General features: G+C 34.0%; 2 protein-coding genes across 23 annotated transcripts in view; one reads left to right on the plus strand and one right to left on the minus strand.

Annotated features, from left to right (window-relative positions):
• Positions 1–25,344, minus strand: part of Pde1c (Phosphodiesterase 1c) — a 305,826-nt gene that overhangs the window by 61,601 nt on the left and 218,881 nt on the right. The window lies entirely within an intron of this gene.
• Positions 9,255–13,406, plus strand: LOC128669551 (uncharacterized). 2 transcript variants are annotated; one of them, XM_053744458.1, is made up of 8 exons: positions 9,255–9,388; positions 10,476–10,524; positions 11,194–11,256; positions 11,381–11,407; positions 11,876–11,911; positions 11,990–12,010; positions 12,094–12,148; positions 13,201–13,406. In XM_053744458.1, exons 1-8 carry the CDS (start codon positions 9,338–9,340, stop codon positions 13,313–13,315), a joined length of 417 nt encoding a protein of 138 aa, XP_053600433.1. In that variant the 5' UTR covers positions 9,255–9,337; the 3' UTR covers positions 13,316–13,406. The 2 variants fall into 2 exon arrangements, with proteins under 2 accessions (XP_053600433.1, XP_053600436.1); XM_053744461.1 differs by having other exon boundaries at positions 9,256–9,388; positions 12,094–12,144.

Below are 25,344 nucleotides of genomic sequence, written 5' to 3' on the forward strand. Positions count from 1 at the left end.
AATCATACGATCAAAATTATGCTATGTTGAACTCAAAAAATTGCTTTAATTTGTGTTGATATTATTGTAAGACATAATTTAAGCATAAATGAGTTTCTGGGTCAACAGTTTCTGGGTCAACGGGAAGCATAGGTTTTTTTCCCAAATGAAAGCGAAAAACATAGGACATTTTGATCGCGCAACTTTATAATTTTAGCGCAACTTTAGAATTTTAGCGTAACTTTAGAATTTTAGCGTAACTTTAGAATTTTAGCGTAACTTTAGAATTTTTATTGCTTAGCAGAAAGACACTGTAGGTTGGGATAAGATAGGAGCTACAAATATTATAAATGCGAAAGTTTGTGAGGATGTATGTGTGTTTGTGTATATATGAATTTTTGTTACTCTTTCACGTAAATTCTACTGGACCAATAATTATGAAATTTTGTACAGGGGTAGAATATAACCTGAAATAACGCATAGGGTACTTTTCATCCTGAAATTCCCAAAGTAGCGAAGCCCCGGGGCGCTGCTAGTTTAAAAAGTTCAACTTGTTCAAGCGTTACTGATAAAAATATGATTTAACGGATAAATACATAGCCAGACGGACCACGAAGTGGTTCTGTTTTTTACTTTTATTGCACAGAACCCTAAAAACACGGAGGTGAACGATAGCTCATCCATCCATCTTTTTTCTACACATTTTCACAACAAATTGCAGTATAGTTTTACCGATGCAATTTAACTTTGCAGAATTAATTGGCGTTTTGCGTTGTTTATGCGGCAATTATTTACCATCCACAGTTGCCTGGTAAAACAATAATGAACCGATGCATATTCCAGTATTCTATCAGGTAATAATCATAGAACTTATATGGGTATATCTGTGTTTAAATGACAAGGTAAGGAAATTAGTTTCCAGTAATACGTAATTCTTACGCTTTAACGCTGCCTAATGTTACCATCATCCCATGGTTTTAGTTTTTATTGACACACTACAATACGACTTACGGCAAAAATACATTTTTTGTATGTATGTATGTATGTTTGTTCGTTCGTTCGTTTGTTTGTAACGCGATAACTTTCGAAACGTTGGTCTGATTTTGATGAAATTTAAAAGGTATATCTGTCAATAGAATTTTTAAGTTCGTGGGGCATCAAAATCGGTTAAGTGATTTTTGAAATATTCACAATTTTGTAAACAAAAAATTGTATTCGCGAGGTCTACGTTCGCGGCGAACAACTACTTTATTTCAAGAGAACAATGGATTTTCATACAATTTTTCAGGTCGGTTTTTTTTCGACTTCGTTATATACTTCACTTGTAAGTTCAAACATGGAATTACGTCGCATAAACACGTTTCTACGTAAATCGGTAGATTATTCTACAAACCTTTAATGCTTTGCCACACGAACAATATAGGTATATTTTGTTAAGCCGGCAACAGACTACCGGCAAACCTTGGCGTTTTCGACGTAGATTTCTGGTATTTCCTTGATTTATAAAACACTTAAATGAAATGTACGATCACCTGTACAATTGAAGATTTTTTTCCAACTAAGTTTAACCTTAACTGCAAATTTGCATTTCACTTCTAACCATCGAATCGATTCGAATTGATACTCAGTGAACCAATCACATAGCATCGTGGTTGTCGTTGCGTCACAATGGCGCAAGGTGATTGGTACGCTGCGTCACTTTGAATCGATTCGATGAGAAGTGATTTCACTTCGCAAACCCGCACTTCGCCCACAGGTGTAAATGTTTACCTTACTTGTTGCATAATATCGACTGATGACACTTTAAGTCAGTGTCTTGCAAATTAATTATTTTTATTTATTTTTATATTTCAAACACAATTGAATTGTGTGAAATATTTTTGAAATTTAAGATTGTGAAATAATTTGAGTTTTGTGAAATAAATTATGTTGATGTTAATTCGCGTCGGGGATTCTGAGTTTGCCGATAGTGTGTAGGAGCCATTACATAACATATTAGTGATAGATATGTTAGTACTCGTGCGGGGATTAGACGCCTAATGCACTAAGGATATAACACATCGATTCGTCTCGAGTAATATCTAGGAAATGTATTTCATCTTTGGCGAAATATTGAGACGGTGTACTATGTAAGGACTTAGAAAAGGATATAATCTTTTGAACCCCCGACGCAAAAAGAGGGGTGCTATAAGTTTACGTGTCTGTGTATCTGTCTGTGTCATCGTTGCTCTCAAACGGATGCACCGATTTTCGTTTAGTTTTTTTTTTGTGTCATAGATAATTTTATCCCGATTGTTCTTAGCCATGTTTCATGAAAATCCGTTCAGCCGTTGTAGCGAAATGAATATTGAAAGTCGGGGTTTTTTTAATTTATATATCAAATAAATTTGTTCTATGTGTATATAGTATGTAGTTATACACATTAAATTTACTTTATGGTCAAGGAAATCGTGTGAACTCGAAACGAAAACGTAGAAAAGCGGACAATGGTAGGCTGCGGTGAGCACTTCCCATCAGAAGCCCCATGACGGGTTGTATACTCACTAGTATAAAAAGTGGGCTTTGATGCTCAATATAAACGGTAGTAACCGGAAAAACAAAACCCTGATGAAAGAGAGAGAGAAAGACTGTCTTCTTCAATGTCGTATTCCTCATGGCCGAGGGTCTTGGTCATTACGTGGAATGAAACACACACAACAACTTTCTTAGCATTATTAATGGAGTGGTTTGCCATTGCCTTCTCCATTTCACACACAAGTTAATAATCAACCAGTGTGCAGGTCTCCTCACGATGTTTTCCTTTACCGGAAGCAAGTGGTGGTCGATGAAAACTACTATACATGGGTCAGATTGGTATATAAACTCATGTGGCACGAGTAGGATTCGAACCAGGGACCTTTCGATCACAGACGGGCGTCTTATCCATTACACCACCACCGCTTCATAGCTGTACTAATCGCCATGTTTGTCACTGCACAATATCATGTTTTATTCATGTCACGCCTAGTGTAGAAGAAAGACTGTAACAGGTATAAATGTCTGGCTATGCCGCTTACGCCTTTTTGAAGGGGTAAACTCAAGAAGTAGTGCCTTCTTCTTTGTCGAGCCAACCGTTCTAATTGCAACTTGCAACATTATATGTGTTGTTAGCTTAATTTTTTTTGGGAATGGAAGTAGCACAGTCACGTACGCTGAAGCATCAGCGTACGTTGTAAGTTACACTATGGAATGACTTGAATAAAACATGATATTATGGAGTGACAAACCCGGCGATTAGTACAGCTACACGTTCGCATGCGATACCTAATCTCTGCGGAACATTCCATTAGGTATTAATCAGTGATGGAGTCTGAGTTATCTTCGTTTCATGAATGAATTGAAGGGGGTAATAACTGGCATTTAACCCAGATTAGGATTTTAACCTATCACTAAAGCAAGCAAAACATTTGCGAAACGTTATTGGGCACTTCCACCAAACGGTGTGAGAATGAGATGGAACATTTTAATGTAGTTAATGTACTGTGCAGTTTTTTCATAGAGATATTATTATTTTGAGTGTAGACTCTGACGCAGCGCAATTTTAAGTCGCTTCATGCATTTTTGAACGCATTACGCAATTACTATGCGTACCTACCCTGACGTCTTACCTCACTCTAACATATTTCATACGAAATATGTCAATATGCATTCAAGGCGTTTGTTTCAGACATTTGTCAGGAGTATCCGATTTGTGGCTCTAGTTAAAAGTTATTTCTGTTCAGTACTGATTTTTTTACTCACAAATGAAGAAAATGCTTTGGAAGTTGTGGATGCTTACCTGGAAACAAAAACAAATAGGTTAATTATTGCATATAAATATATTATTTTAAAGCATTGAATTAATTATATCATAAGTAGTGTAAATTTATAATAGTCAATTAAAATTATTGCAATATAATATTAGATTACAAATTTAGTTAATTTTGTTACTTTTATCTATTCGATTGTTGTTGTTTTTATTGTGGGATGATAGCATGCATTTAAATTTGCATACGCGTGGACGGTGAAACATGTAGGATTAAGTTTTTCTTTTGACATTCTAGAAAAACAAACTCATATTTTTGCAAATAAATAATCTTTGTCTTTGTATAGGCAAAGGAAACACATTTTATAGTGTTCAATTTTTGTATGAAGAGATTTTCCCCCTTCCTGATTTACATAGCAATTTGGCATTAATCGCTCTGATATTAAAATTCATGTTACATATGGAAAGTACAATCAATAGCAGTGATGGGCAATCACCCGGGTTAAAGCCAGTGTCTTGGTTAAAACACACTTATTATTATCCATTTCAATCTATAAACGAATGAAATATATGGCTTTAATTCGCATATACCTAAATAGAAAATTTCAAAATTAGTTAACCTTAAAAAAAAAAACGATTTCTGTGAAGGGATTTTCTTATAAGCAGTCCGTTCGCGGGTATCTCATGTTTCGGCCGGATACAAATTACGTTAAAGGTTTTAAATTACATATTTTCTTAAAGTACACTACATTTTTACATGAGAATACACACACTTATAACTATAGGAAAAACTCTCACATGATACAAGGCGTAAGTAATGTCTAGCGTAAATAAAGTTACACATTTCTGCAAAGATGTGATGACATTGAAGAAATTGTGTAACTAGTTCCGAGATAGAAATAAACTTCATTATAAGATGATTATAAGCTATTAACCATAGAATGACTACGTACTAAAGTTTGATGATTATGTAAATGACAAGAATGTTTGGTCCAAACATGGTGCAATATCCTCATAACATAGGTATGTTATTGATTTAAAACATGATACGTTTTGTAAAATTTTTTTGATAATATTAAATTATTTTATTGAAAATATTATCAATTATATTTATTTATTTATTTCAATTTTGTAATTTTTTAATAATGATGTGAATTCGTCCTTTTAATTTTTAATATCTATATGTATAAGACCTACCTACATTTGTTAATTGACGTCTTTGGAGAAAAGGCCGCGGTGAAGTTGTACGCCACTTCTTCTTCACCTGCGCTTTGGAAGTCGGCAGTAGACTTAGTTTAAGTAAATAAGTGATATATGTCATCCTATATTGAATAAAGAATTTTGAATTTAAATTTGAATTTACCTGACAAAAGTTGTAGGACATAGACCTGTATTGATCCACAGGCATACTGAAGTCTACGGTGCCAATTTGTGGACTGGCTTGGTTAACCAATATTAGGTACTATTGTTATATAATGAACAAGGGAAAGAAGCGTTGGTAGATCGAATCAATTTCTCTTTTTACCAGCTTTTATGTATGTTCGGCTGGAATTTTCCAACAATAAATCGAAATTATAATTCAAATTGAGGCTGACCCAATATGTCCATCTGATTTGTCCCTATATATTTATTTATTATTTACTAGTTTTTGCCCGGTTTTTGTTTTATTCTCAATATCTCGGGTTCTTACGTTTCGCGTTGAAACCTACACCAGATTTTAAGTTATAGAGCTGTGGAATCCGCAAAAAACTTCTTCTAGTAGTTTTTGCATGATGTGTGACCAAACATACAAACATAGAGGCTGACAAAAGTTCTGAAAAAATTGTTTTGTTCTATAAAGACTATTATATAATTATTTTTCTTTAAATCTCCTGTGTACAGTCAACAGCATATCAAGCTATCCAAAATCATTGCATATTCGCCTCTATTGCCGTTGCATAAAGATCTATGCGGAGTAACTTTAGGTGTGGTTGATTGTACATACAAACATAGCCCACTTGCAGTTGACATTTTCAACTTAAATTTTAAGTAAAAAATACAATGACATATCATATATTATGATGACTCAATCAATTCTAGCCATTGAACCGAGAGGACCCGGGTTCGATCCCCGGTCGGGTCATGATGGAAAATGATCTTTTTCGGATTGGCCTGGGTCTTGGATGTTTATCTGTATATGTATTTGTTATAAAATATAGTATCGTTGAGTTAGTATCCCATAACACGAGTCTCGAACTTACTTTGGGGCTAACTATCTATGTGATTTGTCCTAATATATTTATATATTTGAGTTTAAGAAATAGCAATTAACTGTCAACACGGATGTCGTACGGTTAATGCCCACGGGAATTCCGAAGCAGTACAAACATAAATTGAAGGACAACTTCCACTGAAGCAATTTAAACTTGCACAGATCAATGCTCCTACGATATATTTATATATATTCTGATATCTGGCTATATCCCACCTGATAATTTATCTGAAATTTTATTTACAATTATATTTTTCGCTAGGGTAAAAATATATTCAATGATACTTTTGATGATAATTTTAATTTAGTTCTTCTCCACTAGGTACTTATGAAATCGGACGGTGCGGTAGTTCCTGAGATAAGTGTAGTTAAACTATTTAGCTTTTGTATTAAACAACAGATTATAAGTATTTAATGAGACGCCCCGACACATAATTATCTATTAATTTAGGTAGGATTCAAGGATTTGGAAACAATAACATTTAAAATAATAATGGGGCTACCATGAAACATAAGACACGTGGCACGTAATTGCGTACACATGTCTCTCTTTTACACGATGCGTACTCGTGTGGACGTTAGTAACAACCTACTCAAACTTATTGCAAACTCATAGCTGAACGTGAAGTTTAATGTACAGTTTAGGGCAGATAAACCTGACCTCCTGTGGTAAGTTAGGTGGCGCGGTTGGGTTTATCTGCCTCCGACTGTACACTTGTAACAAGAAATACAGTCGGTGTTTGCAGCAGTTATTTGCCCATTTTCCAGCTTGCTGGGCGCCCGGAGCCAGCTAACGACAGTCGAATCACTGTTGACTCCAATTTCACACCAACTCTTAACTCGCATTACAAAGGTTAAATCTGTATCAGAATGTACAGAATCTTTGAACAATTATATTATCATATTGACTTTTTAATAAAATAATATATTATATTGACTAGCTTTTGCCCGCGGCTTCCCTCGCGTGTATATTTCTGCGAAATCGCAACAGACATGATTTTCATATTTGCATCTACCCTTATAGTAATTTGAGGGTTGAATTTTGAAAAATAAAAAAAATTTAAAAATTTAAAAAAAATATATCAAAATTTTGATATTACATACTTGACTTATATTATGATGTAATGTTTTTAAATCTTTGCCTATATGTTATGGGGTCGCTTTCACTTTACCTTGACTAAAGTCAAAGTCAAGAAGAATTTTATGAGTTTTCTTCAAAATAAAAGATGTTCCGGGAAGGTCAAGGCCTTTCCAGAAACATTGCAGATAAAAACATATCAAAGTAAAGATAAATTAGCTCTAGAAAAGTCAAAAATTTACTGTTTCGTCTAAAAAGTCTCGACATGGCAGCGCCTCGTTGCCAAAAATTCAGGAAACTCTTCAAACTTTATGCTATTAAGTCTATAAATATTCATCCCCAACCTCCCGGGTAAATAAAGTCGCCTGCCCGAGCGTTGTTCCATATTCATCCTATATAATTTCATCCTTTTTAATATGATATTTTTATGAAATTTAACTCATCGCACAATAAACTAATTACAGATTTCCTTTTATTCTTATAGTTACATTAAATAACTTTAAACATAAAGTTATACACTAAGAAATTCTTTAAACATACAAACGTAGTAACATGTAACATAATTAATTTTTGTTTAATATAATTCATTTTATAATGTAAAAAATATTTCATTGTGTGTATTCTTTGTGCTAGGAAAAATGCATTTCGGTAAAATAGTAAGTTATTTCCCATTTCTAGAGTTTTATCAATTAACGACAAAAAAAAAAGATTTTTATACATAAATAAGGGATTAGCGTAGCTATATGAGATACTATTCAATACGTCAGTTTGATTGGAAGTAGGTGCCTTTGTAGTTTTGAAGATGAAAGTTTGAAGCTGGATGAGGCCAAATTATATTATCGCTCTATGCCTTTTCTTCTTTTGTATATAGATAAGATTATATCAATACTTTTCTGTTTTCAAACATTAAGATGTGGTAGAATAACAATAATATTAATGATACAAAATAAATTTTATCTAGTAATAAGAAATTGAAGTAATTAAAGTAACTATAAAAAAATAATCAGGTGTGTTAAAAATACTGTAGGCTAAAGCTAAATACGATGTTACGATACTTACGAAGTCTGAACGCAAAATAAACGAACAGAATAGCTAGAAAATAGGATGATTACGGAACGGGACGAGTTCAAAACGGGACGAAGAGAGAACCTCCCTCGGCGTGTTAACAAGCACGTCACTCTGCATATTTTGCATGAGAAGAATGCAATTTTGCATCATTGTTCACAAGACGGTCTGGCGTGAAGAATTATGAAGGGTAACAGAGCGCAAGTTGTTGAGATAACGTTGTTTCTTATAAAATGCATGCTAATTTAATTATGTTATTAAACCCCGTCGAGAGAAGGTGGGGGTTATAAGTTTAACATGTCCCATCTGTATGTCTGTCCCTGGCATCGTAGCAGCCAAACGGCTGAACCAATTTTAATCTACTTTTTTGATTTGAAAGATTATTTAATCGAGAATGTTATTAGCTATGTTTGGAAAATGTGCATATGGCTGTTTGCAAACCCGCACTTCTTTTCTAGGATGAAAGCAACTTTGGAGTCGGGGTTTTCTTAAATTTCTAATTTAGTTTTTATGATTAGTGATTATAGGTTGTTATTAGGCTCAGTAGTACTATTAATGGTTCTACTCCAAGGTAAAGGCGGCGCTCGACGCAACATACTTCACCGCAATATTTCCTTTTAAGACTTCAAGTAACAATTTGTATAATGATATAACAATAAAAATAATTTATAGATTTTCGTTGTCATGTTGATTGTTAAAAGTAAGCTCGAATCCGAAACTAATTCATTTAATCGACAGTTAAATTTTCCAATTTGCAAACAGAAAGCGGCCAAGTTCGAGTTGGACTTGTCTATGAAAAGTTCAGTATAGAGCAATCATGATTAAGAAGTAGATTAGGAATATTGCGAGTATGAATAGAAAATTTATTTATATTATTGTAGTTGTAGGTATAGATTTGCTAAATGTTGGTACTCTAATTTTGATGGGACACTATTATATTACTTTTATCTATATTTAAAAAAAAAAGAAAAAAAACGTATCCACTATATATTCAAAATGGCTGTCTCATATGAACAAACATATAGACATGACGAATATATAAAGGTTCCATTTTGTGTTGCCGATTCAGAATGGAATCCTAAAAATACTCTCATACTTAATTGGCAATCAATGAATGAAAGTGATAACTCAGTCATAAATTGATTACTTTTCACAATCTGATTAATATTTCTCATCTTAGATGATCGTGAAGGCAAGTTCAAGCATGTATCTTCGACTATTTTTTACATTGGTAAATATGTTTGATTTATATATAGGTGTGTCCTTTTCTTAAGCAATAAACTAAACATTATAAAGAGAAAAAGGGACAACAGGGAAAATTGTCAAAATAAAACTAGTTGTTTTAAAAATACTAGTTATTCGCTGCGAACGTAGACCTCGCGAATACAACAAATTTTGATGAGATTTTACAAAATTGTGAATCGAAAACGACTGAACCGATTGATTTTGTTGGCCCACGAACATATAAATTCCATTACACATACATACATAAAATGTACTTTTGCACCAAGTAGAATGTGAGAAAAAAATGTAAAATAAACTTCCAAATGGCGTTCGTAAAAATAAAACTGAATAAATACCTACAGTGAACTAAAAAGAGGCCGCCTTCCAGCGGGATTCGAACTCTAGACGCTCGAGTCAATCAGTCATTATCTCTTTGTAAACGAACTGGACTATTCATCTCTTCACAAGGTTGATGAAAATGTCCGTCTATCATGTCTATGTGTATATCATAATAGAAAATGAAATTCCTTTGTTATTTCGTTGTCACTACAAACACGAAATAGTGGTAAGAGCCATCAATTCCAAAGGCTTAGGCCATTTTGCCAAATACGCCATTTTCAAAAATTTCAAAAAATGGATTGACAATCGATTTTCATATGTTTTTCGAAACTGCTCCCAAAATTTCACGGGAATCGTTTGAGAAATGCGACCTCTAGAGGAGAACACACAGACATACGAAAGCACTTTTGGCCAAGCTGAAACGGAGACCTCGCTCGCTTCGCTCGCTCGGTCAATAAATGTATTCATTCGCTGTATCCCGCAGCTCAGCGAACACAATGTATCGAGTGCGTTTTTCATACCAACTTCCAACCTTTTTCAAATTTCGACTCCCGGGGAATATTTCGAAGACCGAACCTTCGAAATATTATTCCCCGGGAGTCGAAATTTGAAAAAAGGAAGCTTATTTTTGAACATCTTTAACGATATGGATATCAATTTATTCGTTTAGCTGTGAAAGCGTAATATACCTACAGACAAAAATAAGTTCGCATTGACTCTGTACATAAACAGTCTAAGCTCGTGTCATATTTCAGTGTACACTATATGCTGCTTGTCTGGCAAGCGATCAATTGGATGCTCTGAGTAAGTTGTTTTTTTGAAGTGAAAACTTCTTTAGCGGCGTTGTGCACTTTTTGTGATGGGTAAACAATTTTAACCAATTGAAAATTCACCCGTTTTTCTTTCGGCTATGGCCATTTGGCACTCATTTTTATACGCCCAGGTCCCCTAATATACACCATCACATTGTTGTATTGAAAATGTTCTTTTATTGTTCTATGTGAGTGAGGGCGACATGCCTTGTTTTCCCTGTATTATTGTCGGTAACAAAAAACGAAGACGGGACGCGACATTACTAAAAACATCATTATGATTTTCCGGATAAGGTTCTAATTTAACTGTTTCTGGAAAGGTGTTCAGAAATTAGTGGTATATAGTTAAGTCGACCAATTAGAATCGAAACTAATGGTTTCGTTTTGAGCAATTGTCAATGATTTTCCTTTGTTACCCGTGGGCCGATCGCAGAGTTCTATTGCTCGTACCATGGGCAATTTTTTGCGTATTGTGCTTAATTGGACCATCGTTATTAACTAGAAGGATTCTCTAGAAGGATTCTTAGCTCTAGTACTTACTACTCAAGTAGCTACTAGTCATTAGTCTATTTGCATTTGCTATTACTAGAATGTAAATAAAACATACATTTTATTACGATTATTTTTGTATATGATAATTCAATTATAGTATAACTTTCAGCAAAATCATTATTTGAAAATTTGGAGAAGTCCGACGAAACTAGTGACGAAAGAATCAGTAAAGGTATGTTATTATAAATATTGCCCGCGACTTCGACCATTTGAAAAAAGTTGTAAAAAACCACAAGAAATATATAGGTATGCATGTGCATTGTGATATGTTATAAATAATTATAATTATTTTTCAGAACTTAATACTTTGTACAAATTCGTGGGTAAGATCGTTTTACGGTAAAGATTTAATTTATTTATTTTAGATTTAATGCACATAACAACTAAATCAAAATTCCCGACTCTGAAGTTTCTGGCATCTACGCATTAGCTAGAAAAGAGCTGGCGATTTTCAAACGGCTGAAAACACATTTTATAAATATAGCACAATCTAAATTAAATTCTCTTTCAAATAAAAAAAATAAGTAGATCCAAATCCGTTGCTATGCAAATGCTACGATGCCGCGGACAGTCATACATACACAGACACGTTAAATTTATAAAACCTCACCTTTTGTCGTCGGGGGTTAAAAATACATTTTATTTTTCTTATATAATCTGTTCGTGTACATAAATTGGTAAATAAATAAATAATTAAACTTGTGTTTTTGTACTTAAATATTAATCTTCATCGTATACTAAGCTTTGGCGCTGCGGCAAACTTACTAATTATAAATGTATTTCTTTTATAGCGAAAGAAGACTTAGAATCATTTAAGCGGGATACGAGTAAGTAATTTAAAAAAATATGTGTCTATATAGGCATGCAATTCTCAAAAACCATTACATACACAAATTCCCTTTCAGTTAAAGAAATGAGCAAAGAAGGTAATATAAGAATCTTAATTTAGTTTACAAAAAAAAAACACTAAATTAATGATTTGAGTAATACTTATTTATTTATTTTTCAGAAAATGACCGTTTAAAATATTACGAAGATGTTTTGAAAAAATTGAAAGATTGTAAGTACGTACTTAATTGTAGTAGCCAGCCATATTATGGCGATACATAGACATAGCGAAACGTCAATGTCAAATAATTAAAAATATATTATATTTTTAAGCATTGAAAACAAATGCAACAGAGTGAAAACCACGAGAATTGGTCTAAAGATTCATTGACGACCATGTTGCGTAATTTTACAAACGATACAATCGTAATGAATGAATGATGAATGAAAACTATCGTAATATATATATTTACAAGACAACGTGTTAGGCAGTCGAAGTCACACACGATCCTTATAGAAATCGTCAACAATTTAGTACAACGCTATTAAGTAATTATTATTAACAATACATTTTATTATCGTTTTGGAATGAATGATTTATTTATTGCACATTTGGCCGGTTGGGTTGCTTGGTAAAGCGCTGAAAAATATCATACATGTAATTTTGTACGTATAATATGACTTTACTACGTTTACGTCTTTATCGTTTTTTGACATTTCATGGTCCAAGCTGTGGTTTCATTTTTAACAAAACTCAATATTCTAAAATAATAGTAATATTCTAAAATACACTGTAATACAAACAATCGTTCAGAACGCAAGCGCTTGATGAACCTATAAGACCCATATTTGTCAATTGACGTATACATATTATGTAGAAAAGTTTGTTGCGACGCTTCTTCACCTTGTGCTTTGGAAGTAGGCTGCAGACTCCGTTTTAAGTAAATTCGTTAATAAGTGATGAATATCGTCCTAAGTTAAATAATTTTGAATATGAAAAACCGGAGTGATTCAACCATCAAATCAAATCAAAATCAAATATCGTTTAATTTAGAATTGTGATACAAACGAAATTTGTTGCCCTGACATCATTAGGTCATTGTATCTGTATTAAACAACTGAAAAGTGAAACCAGTTATTACCAATTGTTTTTGAATAATGCCGTGAACAATGCGACCAAAGTCGCACGTTATTCGTACGTTATGAGCTATATTATATAACCATTGATTCAGCATCGCCGTGATTCAATTGAAAGTATTTCAATTGTCTATTATTTTTCCTTTTTCAGTGAGAATGTCCGAATATTAGACGAAGAGTCCAGCGATAGAAAGAGTCCGTGTTACGAAGGTCCCGCGGCGACATGCGGAACTATTAAGAATAGTACGACCACGTTGTTGTTGTAAGTATTGCAGCGCTACGGCTGCGGGACTTCTTTGTGGCGTGGACTCTAATTCGATTGATCTTGAAAGTTTGTAATAAAATTGCATTTAATATAGTTTTTTAATATTTTTATTACTCTCCCAACTTTACTCTTTCTTTTACTTCTGTTATTGAGACAAAATAGCAGGCAAATTGTATCATAGTTTGATTAACAAATGGCTATAATAAAGGGCTCTACAGGCTAAAGCATTCATTTTTGCTAGAACTAATTTCAATGGGCTTATATTTAGCAAGTTTAGTCCAAATCTTATAATCTAATGTCATTTCATAACCAGTTAGGAAAGTAAAAAAAATATCTTATTTCTTAGATGGTTAGATTAGTTAGTGGACTGTTTTTTAGTATGATTAATGATTAAATGAAAAATAATCTAATAACCCAGAAGCAAAAATCGTAGTACTCATTAGATATAAAGCATTGACAGCTAACAGGGAACAATAGCATCAGCAAAGAGGATTGACGTCTGGCAGACATCCAAAAAATCAATAGCGAATCTTCAAAATTCCAGGACATTGGGTTACACAGCCGTGAATGGAGCCAATAACAAGCAAGGATGAGAGAAAAATGTGTATAGAAACAGGAATCAAACCTAGACATCAAAGTGCTGTTCAAATCAATCATCTAAATATAGCAAATGTTATTGGCAACTTCGACCACACATTTGGTTTGCGATTTGATTGTTACAATCCAATAGTGATCCGACAATAATACATGCTTTGATCAACGGCCGCGCCGTGACGTGTAATTAGTATATCGTTCGAATCCTACTCGTGTCACATGAGTTTGTATAACAATCTGGCTCCTGTATGTCACTTGATTCCGGTGAAGGAAAACATCACGAGGAAACCTGCACACTAGTTGAGAGTCAGTATGTATGCGTATACTTGCCACAGATACCTTTTAGGACATTTGAATAAAATCTGCCGTTTCGATGGCATATTAGATCACTATTTTTATAATTTACGAACGGTTTACTAAATCTAAAAACGGTCTAACCACACCTGTAATAATTTTGAAACACCTATCCAACTGTACCTCACACTTCAGGAAAGATGAAAAAAAAAAACCCCAGTTCACGTGTGAGGTATGTTAGATATGTGATGTCATATTCCTTGAAGCCAGTAGAATTCTGAATACCATAGTGCAGGTAAATGTCAGTGACAGTTTAACGAGATTCTAGGCATTGACAATGTGCGTCGTGCCATTCCGTATGGACAGTCAAAGCCAATGAGACATCGTGTGACATGTGGAGGACAAAATCACAGGTACAGAACATGTGAACGCGAACATAATCTGTCTATACCTAGATCAATATTTTTCCGTTTATTCACCTATGCATAAAAAGTTATTTATAAAAATGTCACAAGACTTTATTGTCGTATGAGATCTTGTGACAACAACAAACTTTTGTTCAACGCGTGACAAAAAATTATTTCCCTTAAGTAAACCTTTAACGAATTTCCTCGTTGGGAACCGACCCTGGGTGCAACATTAGGACATGCATATGTTACTAGTTAATTCGTTATCTGAACTGAAAGTATGTATAAAATTTCAGCTCAATCCTATCAAAATTAATTGTCCTGAAACATACATACGACTATTTACATTGCAAGTTTAATTGAACTTTATGAACGAGGTTCATTGCATACCAGCTGTTTATTATTATTTATTTTTATTTGTTTCTCCTTTCGGGATTCACAGCACATAGTCCCGTCTTTTGAGAGGTTATTGCGATTATGGGCCACCATTAATTCGCATACATACGAAATCCCAAAATATCTTCTAAAATACTGTATTTAGATTCTTCAGACTAAGTCTATATTATACACAAACACTTTTTAATTAAAATTATCTATCAACAAAAAAACTTTAGTCATTAATCCAATTGCAATAGTAATTACTAGTAGGCGCTCGTACATCTAAGTCCAAATCCCGATGCACAATCTATATACTTTATTGATTGTATATGTCCTAGTAGTAATTGGGATACGCTTTTAGTTAATTGATACCATTGATTGGATGAGCTTGAGCTGTAAACTGATGGACGGTACACAGTTTGAGGTATTTACCTAATTAAGTTGTTAGGATGCTGGGACATCTGATAGTATAAGGTTGGATAAGGTTATATTGAGTCAAATAATAATATAATTAAGTATGAAAGGATACTCTAAAGGGGAGGTTGTGTTTCTTATCCCTTAAATTACAACATGAATAATACCTATATCAATCAAGTTTGTATAAGTTATTGTATGTAGGTATAGGTACACTAGCTGGGCCCCGGGGCTACGCTCCCGTGAGAATTTCATAATAAAAAGTACCCTATGTGCAATTCCAGGTTATATTCCACCTGTGTACAAAATTACATACCAATCGGACCAGTAGATTTTGCGTGAAAGAGATACAAACATCCTCACAAACTTTCGCATTTATAATATTAATAGTAGAATTGTATTCCTATACCTACGTTACATACCTACATACGTATACAATTCAACTAATGTTGTCCTATTTTTCCAATAACGTTTTTTTGACATGGATATGATTATTTTGTCACACACTTAATGCAATAAGATCTCTCTAAAAGCAGTAAATAAAAGCTTGTTAAAAACCTATATTTCCTACAAGATTGTTTTGTTTTCAATTCCCATCTCAAAGGAGGACCAAGTAGAACGACCCCATACCTTCCATTGGATATCCTACGAGGAGATCGATGACAGGCAACGACAACGATCATCCGGAAGGGATGATGGTTGACATTAATCAAGAGGCCGGTCGTAAAACAAAATTAAATAATATTCAGAAAACAGAAGTATACATTTTGACGTGAAAATGTGCTTGTGAAGGCACACAATTTTTTTTTGTATTGTAATTACTCATAAAATTACAAATTACTGGCATTTAGGAACGACTGCTGAGAAGATGTCAGAAGGGCTTACCATTCTTTCTTACATTATTTACTTCCAGAGATTTATTTTTATACGGTTTATTTTTGTAGTATGGAGCGTCACAGCCTTTAAAAACTCATTCAGATACAATAAACAAAGTTTATTTCAATATTTAATGAAAATAAATGCATCCATGCTATGAAAGTTTCTCTATTAGTATGTTTTGCATACCGGGCGGGTTGTTATGAAAGAACCAGGGAGTTATTTAGAGGGACAAGTGCCCTCGCTTTGTACCGCGTGTCTGGTTTCAGTTTTAATTAAAACCTTTTGCTTGGAAGTTTAGTACGTTTAGTAGTATGACGTCAAAAGAGCGTAATGATAGCGCAAATTCACAGAAGAGCAGAATGTAAAAACTCATATTGTTTATATGTACACAGTTACCATTCATAATTCATACTAATTATTAATAAAGAGAAAATATTTGTTTTTTGTTTGTACTGAATGAACTCAAAAAGTATTACACCGGTTTTGATGATTTAGCACAGACACAGACGAAACCTTCTGGAGTAACATAGGCTTCTTTTTGTATTATGGTTTAACCGAGCGAAGCCGAAGCGAAGTATTTATTTTATAAAAAGAAGTAATCGTGCATTACTAGCGAATTGAGATAGCTTATACGTAGCTAATGCAAAGAAGTTATAAAGGTAAACTAATATTTGTATTCTGCATCAGTTTCTTACTGAATATACAGAAGACAACTTTACTGCCAAATGAGTTATCGAATCAGTCAGACAATTTATATTATGTTTATAAATGGTGCCCTTATGCCGTTTTACCTAATATAATTTTTGATATTCTGCTCATATTATGAAACCGTGGAATTATTTTGTCATTTTGCGCTTATACCTTTTGCTCTTGTCTAGGATAAAATCAGTCTCCTGTCTTATGACTGTATTATGCAGTAGAGTTTTATTTAAATTTTGTCCAATTTTCTTACTTTTTCATATTGTTTAAATTTGTGAGAGGGCACTAGATAGAGGACACTTTGCAGGCTGTGGTGCATAATACCAAAAACTAAAACTTATTAAACTTTTTAAATAAAAATTATTTCTTTTCCGCTTCTCATGAGTAGTCAGGGTAGTCAGGGAATATGCTCTCTCTCTTTTGCTCTCATCCTTGCATGTTTCCGGTTGCATTCGGAGCAGCGACGATTCGAAGCCCAAGGTTCTTTTTAAAAATCAACCATTATATTTTGAAGACTTGGCTATGCTTTTAAAACCGGCTGCCTGACGTCAATCCAGTATTCAGTAAATACTATAAATAAACAACTATTTAAATTCTTTAAATGAATTACTTCTTAGTTATTCGGATAAATAAAAAGAAATATATCCCTTTAAGAGGTATATATCCAAATTTCTTAAAACCTTTTTGTTTTGTTTTTGTAAACTTAGTTACTGATACCGCAAAAACTTTAGAAAGCGAAACGAAGTTGTTTCAGACTTTCAAAGTCTATCAAAACGAATAAAAAGTTTTTTGGAATAAATAGAATATTTTCAGAAAGATAGACAGACAAAATTCTAAAAATAATTGTATTCGCTTCTATTAGTCCCATAAAGACTATATAATTATTTTTCTATAATAGCTCCTGTGTACAGACATAGCCCATTTATTATATGTATAGATTAGTCACTCCCATGAAGGCTGTCTGTCTATATAGGCGCCATTTTGTGCACAGTAACACAAATATCATTCTTTTATTCATACAGCGAACCCAAGCGGCAAAGCAAATTGTATCGTTTATTTCCCTTACGTATTTCTTCGGATGTGGAAATGTTGAAAGAAATCATTTCCAGTGATATTACGCGTTCCTTTCTTTTGTTTTACACTCATTCCTATAAAGAGGAATAATTTTAAGTTTTATCTATCGCAATTTATTGGAATAATACACATTCCTTGAATGTGTATTATTCCAATGTGATCTTAATTGGTGAAAGTGGACAACTGGGAAGGAGTCGTAACATTTTGTCACCCCTCCCGGTGTAACGGATGACAATTAAGAAAAAATTATACCAGTTGTCCCCTCTGATTCAGATAGGAAGGGAACAGCTGAGAAAATTTGTCAACCGGGTGACAACTGGGAAGAAAATTTACAGTTGTCACCCCGGGGACGATGCTAGAGGGGGCTACTGGGAATAAACTGGGAATAATATTTATATATCTTGAAATCATAAATAAACTCATGAAACTCATAGATAAATGATTTAAAAAAAAACATATTTTGAAGTTGCGGCCGATTTTAGGCATTTCTTGTTATATAATACAACTTAAACAAATTACCTTCAATTTATTTATTTATATGAATGGAATGGGTGTCAAACTATTTTTCTATTATCTATGGTGTCAACCAAACAAATTTACATATTGGCCATGATCGTGGCCAACCTACATTTTTTATTATATAGTTTCTCATAAAATTAAGTAGGTACATAGAATTAATGACCACAAATGGGCGTCATGTACACATAGCCGCTGTGTTATGCCGGCTATATATTATCGCGTTACAATTTACTGCGCCATGGCAGATTGGGAATACATTGCTGGTTTTTTTATTGCGTTAATAAAAGCTGTCATACAAACTACGCAATGGTCAGCATAAAAGAGCTTTAAAGTCCCACATACGCTAAAGTTGTATACAACTAAGTGCTAAGTTATAATTCAACTCCAGACATGAAAATTTAACGGCCGCTTGACTCCGAAACGTGAGTGCTCATTATAAAGGGTATACTTAACCTATAAGGGCAGTCACAAGGGACTTAATGCATTTGTCTTTCTGCGGGTGAGAAAGCGATTTACTAGATACCTATAGAAACTTTTCTCGCCCAAATTCATAAAACTGCACATATTTAATGTTGCTTAACGTACCTAACACAACATATCCTCCTGGACATTAGCTGCATATGGCATGTAATTATAAGAGTCGAAAGTAAGAGAGAAAATTGGACTAAAATAGTCACAGAATGGTGGCCCCGCGACGGCAAATGCAGGTGAGGAAGACACGAAGATAAAAAATAAGCAAAATCTCGATAGAGATGCGGAATGTGTCCTGTAACAAGCTGATAAAGAATACAGAGCGAAATTCTATTTCGATGTCGAATGCCGAATTTTTTTACAGTGAGAATTACAAAGTCGTTCCTACCTCAGAAAGATTAGCGCAGCAGGTTTTAGGGTTAACTAATCTCGCATAATGTTGGCAGTGTGACAAGTGCCTTACACGTGTACAAAGTTTGATTTAATTAATATCCTCGTATTAATGTAGTTGCGACCGTAATTGGCCAGACGAAAGTAAAGAAGTTGTAATTTGTAATTACGCTAAGTAATTACTTGAACATAATGTAGGTAATGTAATGAGTTATGAACAGTGTGTTCACGTGTCTCCTACCACTATATTTTATTGAGTAGGTATAATTGAAAACCACGGAATCACGTATAATACATGTGTCTAAAGATACTGGGATTAGTGGACCGATTTTTAGATAATGGAAGTAAAATCATCGATTTTCTGCAGTTTTAATTTGTACTACGCTCAATCGCAAAATGCGCAATTGTGTTTTCTGTGAATGAAAAAATTGTGTCCATTCACTTTGAATGAACACAATTTTTTCATTCACAGAAAAACACAATTGTAAAATTTTAATAGATCAACCGAATTTCGATCAAACTTTGCTAAAAATCTTCGTGAAAATAGATGAAAACTGATTATATTAACATCGATTGCATGAAGAAAATTTTTTTTAAGAATGAGTATTGCAAATGGAGATAATAGATTGAATAAAGTTTTGCATGAATCGATTCGATTGCATGATAATTATTTTGGTAGGGAGTAAAAAAATCAAGTTGAACATATTTCGATTGCCTGAGAAACCTATCTGTCTTGAATCCCTAGAGTTCTTTTGCTAGTGCCTCTCATATTATTGAACAAGAGTGCACTAAGCATTAGCTATCACAATATGAACAACATTTTCCACAAATGCAACGATCTCGCGTCGCTGAAACGTGTACAATCCGATTATAGTTCTATTGAATTCAACCAATTTGCCGGAGTGAAGTTATTGAAGGTCTGCACAACTAGAACAAATGTACACGCGATACAATATTAAGCTGAACTCAGACAGATGCTGACTCGAATGCATGAACATTGCGAAGTTTGTATGAGAGCTTTCATTTATCGCAACAAAAAACCAGCCATATATACCGAATTCGCAATGATCGGAAAACTGCATCATGATAATATTAATATGTTGAGTGAGCCTGCCATGAATCCTTAGAGACTAGACATGGAATTCAAAAAGAGTAAAAGTAATGTAAATAATGTAATGTAAATGACGACCTTGGTGGCGCAGTGGTAAAGTTCTTGCCACTGAACCGAGAGGTCCTGGGTTCGATCCCCGGTCGGGTCATGATGGAAAATGATCTTTTTCTGATTGATCCGGGTCTTGGATGTTTATCTATATATGTATATGTTATAAAATATCGTTGAGTTAGTATCCCATAACACAAGTCTCGAACTTACTTTGGGACTAGCTCAATCTGTGTGATTTGTCCTGATATATTTATTTATTTATTTATTAATGTAAAAAGATTCATTTAGGACCGGCAACGCCCGTGTCCTTTGGTTTTGCAGGCGTCCATTGGCTGCGGTGATCGCAACCCACCAGGCGGGCCGTATGCACGTGTGCTTGCTCGGTTGTATTAAAAATTTATATTTTCAATATTTTACGACCTCTGTATGTACCTAATGATCATCGTGCCGGACGGCTACAGCGGATGAAAATAATATTTTTTGATATTTATTTATATTTGTATGTTATAGGAATATAGTACTTATCGAGTTGCTCGTTTGCGAAGCAGAATCCAAGCAACTAGTAGGATGCAGCAGTAGCTTATGATCTAATTGCGAAGTTAATTACGAAATGCAATTAGCTAGACTGAGCAAGACCTTTACTCGTGTCGGATGCATGGTCTTATGATTTGTCAGATGCACCGCTTCTCCGATATTATTGACTTTACAAGCTTCTACCTATTTAGGAAGAGGTGGTGGCGTAATGGTTACGACGCCCGCCTGTGGATCGAAAGGTCCCAGGTTTGAATCCTACTCGTGTCACATGAGTTTGTATACCAATCTGACTCATGCATAGTAGTTTTGATCGACAACCACTTGCATCCGATGAAGGAAATCATCGTGAGAAAGTTCTCTTCCACGTAATGACCACAACCCTTAGGCATGAGGAAATAAGACTATAAAGAACCAATTTAGGCGACCAGTTTTAATTTCACCTGTCCTGTCTGTATGTCGTTCTGTCTGTAAACAAATTTTACAAGTTTAATTTATCCTACTTTTATTGTTGCTGCATTTGCATTGATAAAACTTTCCATGTCGTCAGTCAGTCAGATGTCAGTTTATCAATGCATTATGACAAACATTAAAAATAAAATAAGACTTAGGTATCTGCCTTGGTTGTATATGGCGGCGTTGAGACGTGTTACTCCCGCCCTAAGATACGACCATGTTATCTTCGCATAGATATCGTAAGAGGCGACTAAGGAAGAACAAAGCCTTAACAACAGACATGAACGACATTCCCAATAGCGGCCAGTGCCATGGTTAAACCACAGACTAATAAGCTACTAGCTTTAAAAAAAAAATATTTTTCAAGCAGTCTCTGGCCTTTTACTCGTCACAAGCAAAACCTCAACGTGGTCAGATAAAAGACTTTATGTCGACGAGTAGTGATTTTTAAAATTGCACTTTTAAAATCATGACGCCAATAATATTAACTGATTAGTTCAGTCGACCTTCCATTTTCTAAAGATGATTCCATTCCATGTGTGATACTAAAGCAGATACTCGTAGAAATGGCAGTTAATTAACTTTAATATTTTCCTTATAAAACTTTACTAGCCAAACGTAAAACACCTTTCTGCTCTAGATAAATGTCATAATAACTATTATGTCCGTCATTTTATTGCTATTTGTGAGGTTAGTGTCTATAAAACGTTACAGGAAATGGATTTGGTAACTAGGAAGTACTTAAAAAATATATAATAATGTCCAGTAAAAGTTATTAAACTGATTATTGAAAAAATTGTGATTAAATCTATTATACTATTATTATAAAGAGGTAAGCGTTTGTGAGTTTGTATGTTTGAGGGGGGTAATCTGCGAAACTACCGAACCGTTTTTTTTTTTAAATTCTTTCACCGTTACAAAGTTACATTATCCAAGATTGCTATAGGCTATATTTTATCTCAAAATTCCCACAGGAGCGAAGCCGCGGGCTACATCTAGTCGATTATAAACAACGACAAATAGAATCGTAATGGAGGATGGATGGCAAAGTAGAGGAGGCCTTTTGCCCAACAGTGGGATAACAAAGGCTAATATTTTTATTATCGAGTGTGTTATTGATAACACTAGCATTACATTATATTCAAGTGACCTAAAGGCATCAGACACGACTTTTTCAACTGCCTATCGTACGCGTCGCACGTATACAAATGAATGTTACAAGGGTAACACTGTTACAATGGGTAAACGACATTGATCAATACTTGCGGCCACTGAAATAAATTATATAGATTATGCAATTTGTAGTTCTTTAACTATAGTTCCTTTCTTTCCATTGTATTAATGGTTTTATTTTTCAAGACACCACCATGAGAATGTATGTGATTAGTATGTATTTTAGCGAAAATGTCAAAATCTATATCTATATATAAAACTCTTTCGTTACTAAGTGACTGAATGACTGACTGACAGACAATGTACAGCCGAAACTACCGGGTGTAGGAAGCTGATATTTAGCATGTAGGCTCCCTGGGGAGTGTAGGTGAGCACTAAGAGAGGATTTTCGGAAATTCTACCCCGAAGGGGGTGTAAGGCGTGAAAAACTTTTACTTAGTGACTTGAAAATTTGGATTTTAGTTGTTTACAACAAATTAATGAATACGTGTTTCAGATTTTTCTGAAAATTAACCCTCAACCCTTTCAAAAGGGGGGTGAAAGATTGTATGGCACTTAATGACTTAATTTTAAAGATAAAAATCTGAAAATTGGTAAACGTACTCTTCATCATCCGAGATTTTACTATGAAATTCAAGCGGGCGAAGACGCGGGCAAAAGCCAGTTATTTGATAAAAAAAACCACCACATCTGTCCTAAAAGGAACTATATTATTGTTATCTAGGTATATATAAATTTTAACATTTTCGATAATATTAAGTTCTTCCAAAAACTCATGCCGACCCGATTGACTACAGCATTGTGCAACCATAATTCAGAGTGACCTGTACATCATTTATGATACGAAGAATCAAGCTAAAATTAAGCGAACAAACATTGTACAGGTTTATTTGATGTTCGCATGTACCTTAATACTAAAGCCTTTCGAGGGGTCTTTAATAAAATATGAGGTGTGCCCTTCCATCCCAGATTAAACATTAAAGACTACTTTGATGTAATTTTCGTGAGATTAAAATTCCATACATTGTGCGGTTTGTTTTGCTTGATTGTAGAACGACTTTTAAAATTTAAAGGGCCGTTAAACTGATAAATTCAGTTAAATTTATTTCTCATATTTTATTATTCCTATTTTACAATCAGGTAATAGTAGGAACGTTTCTTTATAACTCAAATTATGAAATCAATAAAAAATAATCATTTTCCACGAACGCGAAAATAAAATAAGTAAAAATACTGAAATAATTGTATAGTTAACGACCACATCTTCATCGTCTTGCAAATAGATCTAATGAGTAAGATATCTGCTAGAGATAGAGATATCTTATCCTACTAATATTATAAACGCGAAAGTTTCTGAGGATTTATGTGTGTATGTATGATTGTTTCTATTTCACAAAAAATCTACTTATTGTTATGAAAATTGGTACACGAGTAGAATATAACATAGGTGTGTTACAATAACACTTAGAATAACAACTATGTTAACACATAATACGAATAGAATATAACCTAGAATAACACATAGGTGTGTTACAATAACACCTAGAATAACAACTATGTTAACATATAATACGAGTAGAATATAACCTAGAATACAACATAGGTGTGTTACAATAACACCTAGAATAACAACTATATTAACACATAATACGAGTAGAATATAACCTAGAATAACACATAGGTGTGTTACAATAACACCTAGAATAACACCTATGTTAACACATAATACGAGTAGAATATAACCTAGAATAACTTCTAGGTTATATTCTACTCGTACTTTGTATGCAGAAATTCCCTCGGGAGCGAAGCCCCGGGACGCAGCTAGTAAGTATATAAACCGTATATTTTACCTAATATCATGTAAGAAATTTTGACAATTAATGGCGGGGAAGTTAATGATCCTTCCCTAATCCAGTAACGTTACGAGATTTATGAAGAGTACGTTTAATGTTGTTGTGGAAATAACATATTGTGAGGGATAACGGATAAAATGGCGATGTAAGAATTTCATTACGTACTATACGTACGTGTTCGTATACTATTTCAAAAAATTCTATCTACATAATAATTTTGTATTGTTAAAAGTCCACCCACATAATATATGTCTTTAGCCGCGTCTGTCTGTCTATCAGTTCGCGTTAAACTCAAAGTAGTTTACGAAGAAAAAAAATCAACCCCAAAACGATTAAATTGGGGCCGAAAGTTTGTATGAAAATCATGTCTATTCCGCCTTTGCAGAGAAATTCACGCGGGCCAAGCCGCGGGCAAATGCTAGTAGAATATAAAGTGAAAAATATGAAAGAATAACAAGTAGAAAATATTTGTGTTGATTTTATTTGCGCTCAAAAAGCTCAAAGATCAAACTTAAAAACTTCCACGTTTAACACTAGTGGAGTTTGGGTGGGGAATCCGTTTCCACGTCAAATGCACTCCGTGCGTTCAGCTTGTTTAACCCAGCTGAAATGCTAATAAAGCTATTTGTATACTATATGTTATCTTATAAGGTTTATAAGGTTTCTTTTCCTCACAATCGATGGCTCATCTCCTCACCTGTACCGTGTGTCCAAATACCTGTACTCGGGTTAACTT

The sequence above is a fragment of the Plodia interpunctella genome, chromosome 1 (assembly GCF_027563975.2).
Source record: "Plodia interpunctella isolate USDA-ARS_2022_Savannah chromosome 1, ilPloInte3.2, whole genome shotgun sequence".
Taxonomy (NCBI): Eukaryota; Metazoa; Arthropoda; class Insecta; order Lepidoptera; family Pyralidae; genus Plodia; species Plodia interpunctella.